At 43.5% G+C, this 16,859-nt stretch overlaps 1 protein-coding gene across 2 annotated transcripts in view; it reads right to left on the reverse strand.

Annotated features, from left to right (window-relative positions):
- The window catches only part of ENOX1 (ecto-NOX disulfide-thiol exchanger 1), a 136,916-nt gene that overhangs the window by 71,495 nt on the left and 48,562 nt on the right, over nt 1-16,859 (reverse strand). For both annotated transcript variants that reach the window (XM_029283161.1, XM_029283160.1), the window contains one exon: nt 2,619-2,725. In XM_029283161.1, the coding sequence (XP_029138994.1) occupies nt 2,619-2,725 (107 nt within the window). The remainder of the gene's footprint in view (nt 1-2,618; nt 2,726-16,859) is intronic.

Here is a 16,859-nt window from a genome sequence, read left to right on the forward strand (position 1 = left end):
CTCTCTCTCTCTCTCTCTCTCTCTCTCTCTCTCTCTCTCTCTCTCTCTCTCTCTCTCTCTCAAAAGGGATGTAGGAAAAACGATTCTTCTTCCTTCATTTCTCATCATGCACATGCATTGAACAAAACCCAGATGTCCAGATGGGCACTGAATTTAATTTTTGACTACACTTCCCCAAATCTGGCTGTTTCTGGTTCTCCTCTATTGCTAAATGTTACCAGGTATTTAAACTCAGGATGCATCTTCTTGGTTGTCCTGGCTACCATACCTATTTGCAAGTAAACTAACAGGTGTGGTTGAGTACAGCAAGTGGAGATTTTGCTCTGAGCAGAGCAACTTAACAACTAAGATAAATCAGGTAGACCTCTGTGACCATTTGGTCTGATTCTGAGTCCCCTACTTCTGTCTGATACCTTATATCCTATCACTGGTATCTCCAGGATGGGTGTCAAAATGGACAAGATAGGGATGAGCGCTGAATGGCAAACTCTTGTTGTATTCAGTACCAGCTTCTACATAGACCAGGGGTCTTCAAATTTGGCCCTTTTATGACTTGTGGACTTCAACTCCCAGAATTCCTCAGCCAGTATGAGGGAACTAGGACCCTTTTATGACTTGTGGGCTTCAACTCCAGAATTCCTCAGCCAGCGTGAGGGAACATGCATGCCTGGCTGAGGAATTCTGGGAGTTGAAGTCCACAAGTCATAAAAGGGCCAAGTTTGAAGACCCCTGACATAGATGTTCAAAAAAGGTCTGGTCCACCACAATGCTTCATCTACCATCCTGTAGATGTTGATCCTTCCTTGCAGGTGCTTCTGACTTCTATCCTGTTGTCCCAGTCAAGTCCCTGGCCTGAGATGCAGAAGAGTTAACCTTGAAAAAAAGACAGCATCTAGGCCTGAATTTCATTTTGAAATTGAATTTGAATTTCATTTCTCTTGGAAAGGCTGAGAGGATGTCTCAAAACCCTATGAAATCTACATTTAAAAAAAATGTCTATGTGGAGATTCTCCGTCGTCCAGGTCATGGTTATTTTAAAGGTGCTTTTTTTTTTTCCCAAAAGGCAACTGGACTTTTTTGTTTTGCCTGAAGATGTTTTACTTCTCATCAGGAAACTTCTTAGTTATGCACATTGGGATGAACCCCCTTCGAATGGCGCAGGAGTATGAACGGATTTCCACCAAAAAAATAAAATAAAATTGCAGATACAGGATTCGGGTGGCCCCCGAGGGCACAGATCAACCTCCAAGTAGCCTCCACAATTCTCAGAGGGAGTTGTTGTTGTTGTTAGTTGCGAAGTCGTGTCCAACCCCTCGTGATCCCATGGACAACGTTCCTCCAGGCCTTCCTGTCCTCTACCATCTTCTGGAGTCCATTGAAGCTCCCGCCTCCTGCTTCAGTGACTCCATCCAGCCACCTCATTCTCTGTCGTCCCCTTCTTCTCTTGCCCTCCATCTTTCCCAGCATCAGGCTCTTCCTTCTCATTAGGTGGCCAAAGGACTTGAGTTTCAACTTCAGGATCTGGCCTTCTCAAGAGCAGTTGGGGTTGATCTCCTCTAGGACTGACCGGTTGGATCACCTTGCAGTCCAGGGGACTCGCAGGAGTCTTCTCCAGCACCAGAGTTCAAAGGCCTCCATTCTTTGGCGCTCAGCCTTTCTTATGGTCCAACTTTCACAGCCATACATTGCAACTGGGAGTACTAACAACCAGAAGACTGCAAAGAATATAAATTCTTCTGTTCTCCACCGTTCAGTCAAAACTGAAGAAGCTTTTTGGATAAGAAGAGAAATGATTTCCAGCAAAACAAGGAAGTCCAGCTGCCTTTGGGGAAAAAAGCATGTTTAGTACATTTTTTTTAATGTTCTTTTTTTTAATAAGGCCAGGAAGCTGTCATGATTTACTGAGGGCTTTCCCCCCACCACCACTTCTGTAAGATTATAGGTGAACTTGGGTTTTTATTAGGATTAGGAAGAAGTTTTCTTCTGATGTCTGGGTTCAAGAAAATCGTTGAAAACTTTGCTATCACTGCATCCATAAAACAAAACAAAAAAACCTCATCCTTGACAGGACTCAAAAGATTGAAAACGTGGGATTCCTGCTGCGGTGTGCTATCCTATAAAGTATGGATTATGGGCAATTAATTGTCCAAGGTCAAATTGGGAAAACTACCTCGTCTTTCCTAAGCTAATACTAATTAAATAAGAAATTTGGATTTCCGATATCTCCTGAACAATCATTTTGTTATAAATATTCATGAGGAGGAATATTGTCTGAAACCAATCTGCTTTGTCCAATAGCTTCATCTGGTTGCAGACAATACTGTGATGAATTAAATTCATTTTGGAATTAACGAACTCCAGGACTATAACGTAAATGTTAAGGTGACTTTGCTAATTCTCTCAATTAGCCATTTTAGTGGAAGGGATGTCGTCTCCGAAGAGTTTCAGCTGCATAAACTGTTTGCAGAGACTCTGGAAACAGTCCTTAATTACTTCTACACACTCCGATTGCGGCAATTAGAGAACAAAGCGCAATCAAGCACAGGACCCCTTCGCTTTTCCCTCTGAGTCCAAGCCTGTGAAATGATGGATAAAACAGAAAGGAGAATTTCACCCACCTCGGAGTGTTTGCGCCAAATATCTATGTTCTTCCGTTGAGCTTTCGAGAAATGGTCCCAAGCTTTTTGTCGGATGGAAGCGTTGAAAACGGCCACAATCTGCTCAACTTTGGTAAACAAGGAAGTCAAACAAGACAAGCAATTTATGTTGTGGTTCTCTAAAGGAAAGCCAAACAAAGACACAAGGGGGCCTAAGGATGACATCACTGCTGGAGTGACCTCATCCCGAGACTTCCAAACCAGTGGTGGGATTCAAACGTGGGAACAACCGGTTCTCTGGCGTGGATGCCGCTTCCGGAAGCCCATTAGCTACCGGTTCTGCCGAAGGGGTGCGAACTGGCTGAATCCCACCACTGTTCCAAACGTGTGTCTTTCCTGTACTTACATTTCAGATCTGTTGGAGGTGTCCTCCTTCAAGTCTCTCCTCACAACTTTAGTCTACGCCAGTTGCACCCTGATAACTCACAGAGCTGCATGCAATTCATTGCTTCTACAGTTGTTAACAGTTTTGACTTGTGTGCTTTCAATCAGAAGGGACCTTGGAGGTCTTCTAGTCCAACCCCTTGCTCAAGCAGGAGACCCTATACCATTTCAGAACGGTGGCTGTCCAGTCTCTTCTTAAAAACCTCCAGTGATGGAGCACCCACAGCTTCTGGAGGCAAGCTGTTCCACTGATTAATTGTTCTCACTGTTAGGAAGTTTCTCCTTAGTTCCAGGTTGCTTCTCTCCTTGATCAGTTCCCATCCGTAGCTTCTTGTCCTGCCTTCAGGTGCTTTGGAGAATAGCTTGACCCCCCCCCCCCTCATCTTTGTGGCAGCCCCTGAGATATTGGAACACTGCTATCATGTCCCCCCCCCCCCAGTCCTTCTTTTCTCTAGACTAGACTAGCCAAGCCCAAGCCTTCAACCTTTCTTCATTTGTTTTAGTCTCCAGGCTTTGAATCATCTTAGTTGCTCTTCTTTGCACTTTTTCCAAAGTATCAACATCTTTTTTTTGTAAGGTGGTGACCAAAACTGGATGCAGTATTCCAGGTGTGGCCTTACTAAGGCTTTATAAAGTGATACTAATTTCCCACGATTTTGATTCTATGCCTCTCGTTTTGGCTGCCGCCGCACATGGATGGCTCATGTTTAAGTCATCGTCCACTAGGACTCTCACAGTTTACTGTTTTTGAACCAGGTTTCACCTAATCTGTACTTGTACCTTTGGTTTGTCCTGCCTAGATGTAAAACCTTGTTTTTCTCCACATTAAAATTCATTTTGTTGGATAGGGCTCATTGTTCAAGTCTCTCCAGATCTTTTTGGAATCTGAGTTTTTCTTCTGGGGCATTGGCTTTTCCTGCCATCTTAGTGTCATCTGCAAATTTGATGAGTTCCCCTTCTCTTCTATGCTAATTTAGAGAAGTATAGAAAACCAATTTGTACCTTCAGAAGCTATAATCCAAAGGCTGAGTGCCAAAGAATGGAGGCCTTTGAACTCTGGTGCTGGAGAAGACTCCTGCGAGTCCCCTGGACTGCAAGGCGATCCAACCGGTGAGTCCTGGAGGAGATCAACCCTGACTGCTCTTTAGAAGGCCAGATCCTGAAGCTGAAACTCAAGTCCTTTGGCCACCTAATGAGAAGGAAGGACTCCCTGGAGAAGAGCCTGATGCTGGGAAAGATGGAGGGCAAGAGAAGAAGGGGACGACAGAGAATGAGGGGGCTGGATGGAGTCCCTTAAGCAGTAGGCGTGAGCTTCAATGGACTCCAGAAGGTGGTAGAGGACAGGAAGGCCTGGAGGAGATCAACCCTGACTGCTCTTTAGAAGGCCAGATCCTGAAGTTGAAACTCAAGTACTTTGGCCACCTAATGAGAAGGAAGGACTCACTGGAGAAGAGCCTGACGCTGGGAAAGATGGAGGGCAAGAGAAGAAGGGGACGACAGAGAATGAGGTGGCTGGATGGAGTCACTGAAGCAGGAGGCGTGAGCTTCAATGGACTCCAGAAGATGGTAGAGGACAGGAAGGCCTGGAGGAATGTGGTCCATGGGGTCACGATGGGTCGGGCATGACTTCACAACTAACAATAACAACAACAAAGCTATAATCCTAATTTTACCTAAGAACATGCTCCGGTGGACTTAAGGGATCTTAGTTTTTAGCAGACATGTATAAGATTATATTCTTATTGAAAGTGTTAAGGAAATTCCCAAGGTGGGACTTGAGTTAATCTAAAGAAGATGGCACCATTAGTTTACTTATCCCTTTAAATGTTCTCTCTTCATCTCCCTTCATCACGCAAATGTCTTCTGTGAAACATTTTAAGCCCGCTTATCCCTCTTTGCACTATACAACTACTCCTCGGCTTACAACAGCTTGTTTAGTGGCCATTCAAAGTCACAACGGCACTGAAAAAAGTGACGTAGCCATATGTGTATTGCTAATTTACATAAGAAACATGGGAGATATCAGAAGCCAAAAGGACATCTACATTTTAAATCATATTCTTTTCTTGTGTTCTTTTATCCTAATGTTCCCCTTCCTCTCCCTCTTCTCTTTTTCTTTCAGACATTACATTTTCAAAGGATAACATTTGAGTCTGCCAAGCAACTGCAAATGAAATGTCACTCAGACCTTATAAGTAACTAAAATAAAAATATTGCAAATCCAATTCCGAAGTGCCATAGTTGACGGATTCACTATAGCAGGAAACTGTGACAGTTAATTCAGAAAATGTGTGTATTTCGTTTTGGCAAAGGGATCCTCATATCTGCAAATCTAAAAGAAACTCTTCCCACTTTACACCAATAAGACTCTGGTTTGTGTTATTGCTGCGGAAGTAAATTTTTTTATCTTCCCCGCTGTTTTTAAATATGATCTGATAAGCCTTGATGAGGGATAGAATCAAGATCACGTGAAGTGTTAATACCACTTTACAATGCCTTGGTAAGGCCACACTTGGAATACTGCATCCAGTTTTTGTCACCACGATGTAAAAAAGATGCTGAGACTCTAGAAAGAGTACAGAGAAGAGCAACAAAGATGATTAGGGGACTGGAGGCTAAAACATATAAGGAACAGTTGCTGGAATTGAGTCTGTCTAGTTTAATGAAGAGAAGGACGAGGGGGGACATGATAGCAGCCTTCCAATATCTCAGGGGCTGCCCCAAAGAAGAGGGAGTCAAGCTATTCTCCAAGGCGCCTGAAGGGAGGACAAGAAGCAACAGATGGAAACTAACCAAGGAGAGAAGCAACCTGGAACTAAGGAGAAACTTCCTGACAGTGAGAACAATTAACCAGTGGAACAACCTGCCTCCAGAAGCAGTGAATGCTCCAACACTGGAAGTTTTTAAGAAGAGACTGGACAGCCATTTGTCTGAAATGGTGTAGGGTTTCCTGCCTGAGCAGGGGGTTGGACTAGATGACCTCCAAGGTCCCTTCCAACTTTACTATTACTACTACTACTACTACTACTACTATTACTACTACTACTATTATTATTATTATTATTATTATTATTATTATTATTATTATTATTATTATTATTATTATTATTATTATTATTATTATTATTATCACCTGTGTCTCTGTCTTGATTTAAGAAGGTTATTCTGGATTTAACCTAGGGTCTTTTACTTGAACTAGAGATTGTGCAATTTGAATTTTACACATTGAATTTTACAAACTGTTTTATAAGTGTTACTGACTTGACCGATGCGTTGTGCCGTTTGAATTTTACAAACCGAGCGTGCAATTTGAATTTTACAAACCGTGTACGATTCCCAAAGTTGATCCTTAATGCTGAGCACTGACTTCTGATTTCCCAAAGTTTAACTTTTTTTTCTTTGGAAATGCTGCCTAGATAGAACAATCACTCCTTGTGGGACTCTCAACTTCATGCTTCGGTTTAAGTTTAAAGCCTGCTCAGATTTAAAACGGGCCCCTTCAGCTACATTTCTAAAATCTCAGCTTTTTCCTGCTGACTCCACTGCCTTATTGTATCAAAAAGTAGATGCTGTTCCTAAGGAATTAAACATGGCAATTCTCTACTATAGGAAATCCTACCAGCAAATGCCCTATAAAATAAGTCTGGGTGACAATTTCTACTTTATAAGGATGGAATTGGTTCTGCTCAGCATGAAGGTATATCTGCAACAAAGATACACCTTCTGTATTTCTTTAACACTGAGTAGAACCAATTCCATCCTTATAAAAGAAGAAATTGTCATTCAGACTGGTTTTATAAGGCAGGTGCTAGTGGGATTTCCTACCTTAAAAATGCCTCTATCTTGTTCCCAAGGAGTGGACTGCTAAATAACTTTTCCATAACTTTAATGTTTGGAAAGCATCCCTGGAAATAACTATTATTACACAGAGCTTTCACCCAAAATATATATAACAATGGCTTTCAATCTAGTACACCCAGGCTCTTTGCAAAATTTAATTGAATATTTTGATTTTTAATTCAGCTTTTAATTTAATTTATTAAACTTGCACGCCGCCCGGCTCTCAACCGTCAAACAAAGAAATTACAATAAAATCATTTTTTTAAAAAATAAAGGTAGAAGATGGCAAGCATGATGGAGAAGGTATTTTACTTTCTGCTCCTCTTCCTCCTGTTTACATGAAGAGACCAAGCAGAACAGCATTAGAAGAAGATAGATGGAAAGGGAATAGACACCTTAAGGAGGAGAGCAAAATCTCTAAAAGCGGGACAAGACGCAACAGATGGAAACTAATCTTAGTACCGCTTTATAAAACCCTAGTAAGGCCACCACCTGGAATACTGCAGCCAATTTTGGTCACCATAATCACGAAAAAGACGTTGAGTGTTTGGAAAAAGTTCAGAGAAGAGCAACAAAGATGATCCAAGGCCTGGAGACTAAAACATACGAAGAACGGCTGCGGGACTTGGGTTTGGCTAGTCTAAAGAAAAGAAGAAATAGGGTAGACATGATAGCATTGTTCCAGTATTTGGGGGGCTGCCATAAAGAAGAGGGGGTCAAATTATTCTCCAATGCACCAGAAGGCAGGACAAGAAACAATGGTTGGAAACTAACCAGTTAGAGAAGCAACCTGGAATTAAGGAGAAACTTCCTGACAGTGAGGACAATTAACTAGTGGAACAGCTTGCCTCCAGAAATCGTGGGTGTACCATCATTGGAGGTTTTTAAGAAGAGACTGGACAGTCACCTGTCTGAGATAGTATAAGTTCTCCTGCTGGAGCAGGGGGCTGGACTAGAAGACCTCCAAGATCCTTTCCAGCTCTATTCTATTCTAATCAAGAAGAGAAGCAACCTAGAACTAAGGAGAAATTTCCTGACAGTGAGGACAATTAACCAGTGGAAGGGATTTCCTCCAGAAGTTGCGAATGCTCCATCACTGGAGGTTTTTAAGAACAGATTGGACAACCAGTTGTCTGAAATGGCACAGGGTTTCCTGCCTGAGCAGGGGGTTGGACTAGAAGACCTCCAAGGCCCCTTCCAACTCGGCCATTCTGTTATCTGCCCACCCACCCCTCTCCATACCCCAATATCAACTTTCTGTGACAAATCCCCGAGCCGAGTGTCACGTCTACAACTTGTCCTAGGTGCGGCGAATCCAGCTGCTAAACGACATGCCAATTTGCATATACTTATGATTCAGGTTTTGTATTTCATAACCTTATTAAATTAATTGGAATAAGTATAGGAGACTACGAAAGGGTTATCACCAAGGAATCTATTTTATTAACAATGTAATTTAGATTCTAATCATTCTTCTGTCGCACCTATAACCAGGGCAAAGAGCACTGAACCTAATCAACAGCCTGGGTATAATTAATTAACGGCAGAAGGCTCCAGTAGAACAATTTCTTGAAGATGCGAGGGAAAGGTGCGCTGCTATTTTAAGGGGGTGCGTATTAAAACTGGGAAGCTCTTGAACTTTGAAACGTCTGACTACGAAAACAACTTCTATTCAGTTCCCACTGCGGGTCCTGCGACGTTCAGACGGCTTCCTGGCTGAGTTCGCTTGTTGGAAGCCGGCAGGTGCCAACTCAGATAAACAACCAAACAGTAAACAACAGCCAAGTCAAGGAACTGCCAAGAAGAAAAGAACACTCCCCCCAACATGGACTGGGCGAACCACAGAGAGCAAACCCTACTCCCTTCTAACATTGATGACGTTACCTAGTTAGGCAATGAAATGTCTTCAAGAAAACCACCAAGCTCAGAGAGCATCAAGGATTCCACAGTCCTCCTCCTCCTCCTCCTCCACCTCCTCCTCCTCCTCTTCTTCTCCTCCTCCTCTTCCNCCTCCTCCTCCTCCTCCTCCTCCTCCTCCTCCTCCTCTCTACAAGCACTGATGATGTTCTCTAGTTGGGTCATGACTTAACAAACGTAATGATTCACTTAACAAATGTGGCAAGAACAGTTGTAAAAACGGGAGGCAACATAAATTTTGGGCTCGGTTGCGGTCGTAACGCGAGGGCTATCTGTAATGGCCAGGAAGGATGGAGAAGCAGCTTCCAAATTTTGGACACTTTAGTTAGGATTGGGACAGGAAGGCTGAGATAAGAAATGATACATCTTGGCTCCCCAATCTAGTTTTGGGGTTTCTACATATAGAATGTCTACATTTCTGAGGTTGCGTCTTCCCTGCCACGTTTGGAGTCGTCAAAACCTCCTTTCCAGATATTCTGCTTCTTCTTTTTCCCTGTTGACAATACAATCCGAAAGCTTAAAAATGAGAAATGTGACACCTTCCGTCTTTTTTCTCAGTTATCGTCTTCCTAACTGGGTCGCGACTCAAAAGAGCTTTCTCCAGGGAGGCTGCGGATCTCACTGCTTAGACATACTAGCAAACTAAGACTTTTCTTTGCCGTTAAAAAAAAAAAGAGAGAGAGAGAGAGAGAGAAATATATAAAAGCGACCAAGTTTCAGAATTGCAAAAGCCCTGATGCTTCTTACCAAGCTGTAGCTGAACAGCCCCGTACAACAGAAGGACACTACAATAAGCGCCATTAAATATTCATCAGCAAACATCTGCGGATTTATCTCCTGTCATATAAAATTTTCATTAAGCAGATGCAACATTTTGTCTTGTCAAGAAGTAAAAGACTGAAAATCATTTCTTTCTTTCTTTCTTTCTTTCTTTTCAAATTATACAGCACGGATGAAAAGAAGTGTGCTGTTTCTCAAAGACATCTCCCCAAAATACTAGCCTTATAACAGGGGTCCCCAACCGTGGCCACTTTAAGACTTGTGGACTTCAACTCCCAGAATCCCCCAGCCAGCCATGCTGCTTTGGAACTCTCAGAAATTATATTTCATATGGATGGATGGATGGATTGGATGGATTGGATGGATGGATTGGATGAATGGATTGGATGGATTGGATGAACGGATTAGATGGATGGATGGATTGGATGAATGAATTGGATGGATGGATGGATGGATGGATGGATGGATGGATGGATGGATTGGATGGATGGATGGATGGATGGATGGATGGATTGGATGGATAGACGGATGGATGGATGGATGGATTGGATGAATGGATTGGATGGATGTATGGATGGAATGGATGTATGGATTGGATGAATGGATTGGATGGATGGATGAATGGATTGGATGGATGGATGGATTGGATGGATGGATTGGATGAATGGATTGGATGGATGGATGGATGGATGGATGGATGGACGGATAATATAGGTCATCACCTCCCTATTCCATGTATTTAGTGGGGATGGGTATTGATGTGCAGAGGACAACCCATTCTTCAAAGATCTTGGTTGCTGGAAAAGGAAGCATCATGTGGATACTTCCTGGATTTTCATATCACCCAACTGCACCATGGAAGAACAATCTGTATCACCAGTTCAGCACCGCTTAAACAAGAAAGAAAGAAAACCGTTGCCCCCGTTGCAAAAATCAATCCATGTCCTCTTAATTTACTACAGAAAGGAAAAGAGAATTCAGGCCTTGAGATGCAGGATAAGCAAATTAATTAGTGCAGTGATACTGAATTAAAACTTAAATACATTAGTGCAACTGGGACCTAAATGTTAATGGCTATTAAACTGGCTGGAAATACCAAGGAAAGCATCCATCTCACCAGGATACCAGCATAGACAAGGCAGGATATATAGCTTTACCACTGCATGGAAGGACAATAAGAGCTACTCTGTGTCCCTTCAAGAATGCAGCTTGAAGATGCTAAGAGACCTTGATCTCATGCTTGCAAGACTGGTTGAAGGACACAGAATGTAGAATAATAGAGTTGGAAAGGACCATGGAAGTCTTCTAGTCAAGCTTGAGCAGGAGACACTATACCATTTCAGACAAATCATTGTTTAATCTCTTCTCGAAAGTCTCCAGTGTTGGAGCACCCACAACATCTGGAGGCGAGTTGTTCCACTGATTGTTCTATCAGGAAATTTCTCCTTAGTTCTAGGTTGCTTGTCTCCTTGATTAGTTTCCATCCATCCTTGTCCTGCCTTCAGGTGCTTTGAAGAATAGGTGGAGCCCCTCTTCTCTATGTGACAGTCTCTCAGATATTGGAAGACTGCTATCATGTCACTCCTGGTCTTTCTTTTCATTAGACATCAGGCTCATGCTGGTGAGGATCATCTCCATTGCTTGTGTTCTGTTCTAGGTTGCCAGTCCTTGTTGAGGGATGAGACAAAATTGGACAAACTACAATTTGGTCCAGAAATGTAGTTTCCTGAACAGTTTAAGATTTGGATATATTTGTCGAGCTCTCAAGAACCAAGAAAGACATGTAGAATTACTTCTGAGCCGTTTCCTTTGTGGTCCTTCACCTACAGACAGAAATCTTGCCAAATTAAAACGACTTGTTGTTAATTGTGAAGTCGTGTCCGACCCATCGCGACCCCATGGACCACGTTCCTCCAGGTCTTCCTGTCCTCTACCATCTTCTGGAGTCCATTTAAGTTCACGCCTACTGCTTCAGTGACTCCATCCAGCCACCTCATTCTCTGTCGTCCCCTTCTTCTCTTGCCCTCCATCTTTCCCAGCATCAGGCTCTTCTCCAGGGAGTCCTTCCTTCTCATTAGGTGGCCAAAGGACTTGAGTTTCAACTTCAGGATCTGGCCTTCTAAAGAGCAGTCAGGGTTGATCTCCTCCAGGACTGACCGGTTGAATCGCCTTGCAGTCCAGGGGACTCGCAGGAGTCTTCTCCAGCACCAGAGTTCAAAGGCCTCCATTCTTTGGCGCTCAGCCTTTCTTATGGTCCAACTTTCACATCCATACATTGCAACTGGGAAAACCATGGCCTTGACTATACACACTTTTGTTGGCAGGGTGATGTCTCTGCTTTAAAACGACTACTTGCACCATAAAAAAGTGTGCTCAGAGAATGGCTAGGGAAGAGTCATCTGAACCCTCTTTTCTCCCAACCAAACTATCAAAATTCCACTGTCTCTTTGTCTCTTGGCATGCAGACCTCCTCTTGGGAATCCAGACTACAATCCACCACATCCAGTTCTATATAGTTATAGATTTGTGGATTGACCGACAGAGATGTTTTTTTTTAAAAGCCATGTTGAACATCAGTACTTTTTCACCGTACTGGCTAAAATGAGTATGAAATGAACAGTGAGAACAATCAACCAGCTTGTCTTCAGAGGTTGTGGGTGCTCCATCACTGGAGGTTTTTAAGAAGAGACAGGACAGCCACCTGTCGGAAATTGTATCAGGTCTCTTGCTTGACCAGAGGGCTGGATGAGAAGACCTCCAAGGTCCCTTCAATAATGTTCTATGAAATGTTTTTATTCCGACCGTTTGGCAGCTGCAGCTGGTTTCTGGATGCGGGAGATTTAGTTATGATGAAGGTTCATTTGGTAACTTCTTGGACAGGGTCCCCGTTATATAGATGGTACCTTTGAAGATAACCCTTCAAATGATTATCTTTGGAGCAGAAGTGCACTGTCATTCTGATACAGGTTGATGGACTGCACAATTAAAGACTCAAAAGTCGTATTTTGGTGTCGCCATCAAAGTGCAGCTCTGATCAACGATATCTCTTGGCTGCCTTGATCACTTTCTGGATCAGAGTTCATCAAACTTTAAGATGGATGGACTTCAACTCCCAGAATTCCATAGCCAATTCTGGGAGTTGAAGTCCATTCATCTTGAAGTTGGATTCTGGGAGTTGAAGTCCACTCATCTTGAAGTTGAATTCTGGGACTGGAAGTCCACACTGTTCTACATCTGGAATGACATGGCTCACTTTCTTCCAGCTCTTCTTCACAAGTGACCACTTGGAGATTCAGTTAGAACTGAAGAAGCTTTTTGGAGGAGAAGCAAAAATGTTTTCAAGGAAAGAAAGCGAGAAAGTCCAGTTGCCTTTTGGAAAAGCACGAGTAGGACAACCATGACCTGGATGATTGAGAGTCTCCATAGACATTTCACCACCTGGAGATCATCGCCACTGAACAGAATGGGACATTGCAAATATGTCTCTATTAGGGACTCAGAAAGTTTTAAATTTTCAGACCCTAACGTTTTGTCAGACGCCAAAGGATAGCGGCAGATAGTTTTGCTCCAGTTTCATCTTGAGCAAATTAACATCTGAAGAACTAAACTCAACCAAGTAATTTCCCAAGATTAAGCAACGATAGGGATGGGTGGAAAATTAATTATCCCGATATGCACTAATAACAATATTAATTATAATCCTGACATTATTTTGCCACTGAATTAATAGGCTGCCAAAGTGTCGTGATTTTTTCTATCCTCCTTTGGGGACCTCAAATAATGCTTGACGGAGTCTTTAATGAAGTTGTACTCTTCACTGGAGAACTTCAGAAGCAAGCTGGCAGATGGTGGATGGTGAGACTTCAATGATGAACAGGCAAAGAAGTCCAGGTCTTTTCTTCATGGTGGCCTTGCCACCTTACTACCAGGAGAAGGCCTCAGTGGACAGAAGAAGGGCAAAAACGGAAGTGATCTTCCAAAGATTCCATCCCTTCAAGAGCAGAGGTCAAGTCAAGAGTGTTGAACAACACGGAAACCTGCAAATAAGTTGCTCGCTAGACAGATTTTCTGAAGGAAGGCTGTAGATACTATAATTATCCTTGCAGAAAAAGCCAGCTCACAACTATGTTTGACGGCTGTCACTATCCATTTCCCATAAAGAGAAAGATGGCCTCCGAAGGCCGAAACACAGATGTTGATCTCCTTAGAATTATGCTGTTTGGGTCAAGTAGCAGCCAAGAACTCTTCAATCACCAGAAGAACGGAGCAATTTCAGAGCTGGCATTGAGGGATGGTGGAGAAAAAGCTAATAGTTTGATTAAAGTGGGAAGCAGAGATGGATTTTGTGAGGAAAAGATATATCTGGGGAGGAAGTACTTTATTTGTATGGAGAATAAAAAGGATTGGATCTCTGCGCAAGGCACGTACGTCTCCTGCTTGACCGACAGCTGCAGGGAAAAAAAAACCCTGCTTCAAGATATTTTTTTTTAATCTAAATTTTTAACCGGTTAAAAACCACATCAGCAAAGAAACAAATAAAACAAGGAAGACTCACGAATAAATAAGAACGAAAAGAGAAAAAGAAAAAGAAACGGAAAAGGCTATAAATAAGCAGCTTTCCAATCTTTTTTTTTACAGCAGTTATAAATGCATTTCTGCAGTTAGTCCTTGACTTACGACAGTTCCTTTAGTGACCGTCCGAAATTATGACACCGAAAAAAGTGAGTTCTGATCATTTTCACACTTATGACCATTGTAGCATCCCCGTGCTCACGGGATCAAAATTCAGAATGTTTGGAAACTGGCATGTACTTATGATGGTTGCAGTGTCCCGAGGAATCACGTGATCTTCTATTGGGACCGTCTGACAAGCAAAGTCAACAGGAAAACCAGATTTGCTTAACAACCGTGTCACTAACTTAACGACTGCAGTGGTTCGCTTAGCCGCTGTGGCAAGAATGGTTGTAAAATGGAGCAAAAGTCGCTTGACAATTGCTTCGCTTAGCAACATAAATTTTGGCTCAATTGCATTTGTAAGTCAAGGACTATTTGACTTGTATTTGACCTTCTCTCTCTATAAAGTTGCATCATAGTTCCCTTCTTTCCATTAACTACTTTTTGTTCTGTCCCAGCCTACGTGAGTCCTTGTTAAGCTCACAAGAAGAAACCGCTCTTCCAACATGCAAGCTGGAACCGCAGGAAAAAACCCATCCCCTTTTACTATTCACAGACCTGAGTCAATGTCCAAGGCAAACAAACACAGTTCACAAAAACTCGATTCCTCAACCCAAACAGTCGCCTTCGGCCACCAGCACCTCCCATCCCTTCCTTTTTATTATGCAGTCAAGGCGTGGCTTCCTAACGCCTTCTCCTTTGCCTTTGGAGCCCCATTGCATTCCTCTGTCCTACTCGCTTCTCTTGCTGGCGCATTCGTGCATCCGGGATTTGTCCCAGCTGTTCTTCATCACTGTCCAACTCAGGCTCCCAGCACAGCTGTGTCTCAACCTGAGCGCGAGTAGAGGGGCCAGGCTCCTCGTCAGACTGTAAGTCTTGGAGCTCCTCTGAGCCTTCCTCTAACTCTGATGTCACTCCAGGCCCCTCCTCCTCCTCTTCCTCTGATTCCTCAGACTCAGCTGTCGGGTCCACTGGCTGGCGAGGAATCACAACACTTTTTTCTAATCTTCAAACCCATAAATCACAAGTTCATTTTTCTGGGTTTTTTTTTGTTCATCCAAAAGTCCACAAGGACTTTCCGGTCTCTTACAAATTTAGGTATTGATCTTTCTATAATATCACGAGTTAATTCTGCCATCTCTGTTTAATTCCATCGTGTTCACCAACCCTTCCTCCATTTCCAAAGTCTTTCCGTTTTTGCTCAATAGTCTCGCAATGGTGATCGCGTACGTAAAGCCTGCTTTGAGGTTTTTCAGGGGACTCGGCCTACAAAGTTTGTGAATAAATCAATAACATTCTTTTTTGTATTAGGAGGATGATGGGATAGCATGGACAGAACAAGGGAGGTGACAAGCAAGGGTTGGAACGGATATCAGCAGATAAAAGCCAGCCAAGCTTTTCAGGAAGCATTTAGCAACAGATCAGGAACAACTTGGAAAACGGCATCCAGTTTTGGTCACCACGATGTAAAAAAGACTCTAGAAAGAGTGCAGAGAAGAGCAACAAAGATGATCAGGGGACTGGAGGCTAAAACATATGAAGAACAGTTTCAGGAATTGGGTATGCCTAGTTCAGGAGTAGGCAACCTTGGTTCTTTTATGACTCGTGGACTTCAACTCCCAGAATTCCCGAGCCAGCATGAGGGAACTATGGCTCCCTTGATGACTGGTGGACTTCAACTCCCAGAATTCCTGAGCCAGCATGGGGGAACTATGGCCCCCTCATGACTTGTGGACTTCAACTCCCAGAATTCCTGAGCCAGCATGAGGGAACTATGGCCCCCTCATGATTCGTGGACTTCAACTCCCAGAATTCCTGAGCCAGCAGGGGGGAACTATGGCCCCTTCATGACTGGTGGACTTCAACTCCCAGAATTCCTCAGCCAGCGTGGGGGAACTATGGCCCCCCCTCATGATTCGTGGACTTCAACTCCCAGAATTCCTGAGCCAGCATGGCTCAGCTTGGAAACCTCTCCCTTTCCCCTCAGCATGGCTGGCTCAGGAATTCTGGGAGTTGAAGTCCACGAGTCATAAAAGAGCCGAGGTTGTCTACCCCTAGCCTAGTTTAATGAAGAGAAGGACGAGGGGTGACATGATAGCAGTGTTCCAATATCCCCCCCAAAGAAGAGGGGGTCAGCTTATTTTCCAGAGCACCAGAAGGCAGGACAAGAAGCAACGGATGGAAACTAACCAAGGAGAGATCCAATTAAAGAACAAAAGAGGAATTTCCTGGCAGTGAGAACAATTAACCAGTGGAACAACCTGCCTCCAGAAGTTGTGGATGCTCCATCACTGGAGGTTTCCAAGAAGAGACTGGACAGCTATTTGTCTGAAACGGTACAGGGTCTCCTTCCTGAGCAGGGGGTTGGACTAGAAGACCTTCAACGTCCCTTCCAACTCTGTCGTTCTGTTGGCCCAGGGGGAGGAGACGGAAGCAGGTCTTGAGACGGTTATATGGGAGGAGTTTGACTCTGTTGCTCCCGAGGATGTGGACAGGGTCTTGGGAGGGCTGAATGCAACCACATGTTTGTTGGATCCGTGCCCCTCCTGGCTGGTACTGGCAGCTCGAGAGGGTACACGAGCCTGGCTCCAGGGAATTGTTAACGCT

This window comes from Protobothrops mucrosquamatus, unplaced genomic scaffold, assembly GCF_001527695.2.
Source record: "Protobothrops mucrosquamatus isolate PMUCROS unplaced genomic scaffold, P.Mucros_1.0 scaffold28, whole genome shotgun sequence".
NCBI lineage: Eukaryota > Metazoa > Chordata > Lepidosauria > Squamata > Viperidae > Protobothrops > Protobothrops mucrosquamatus.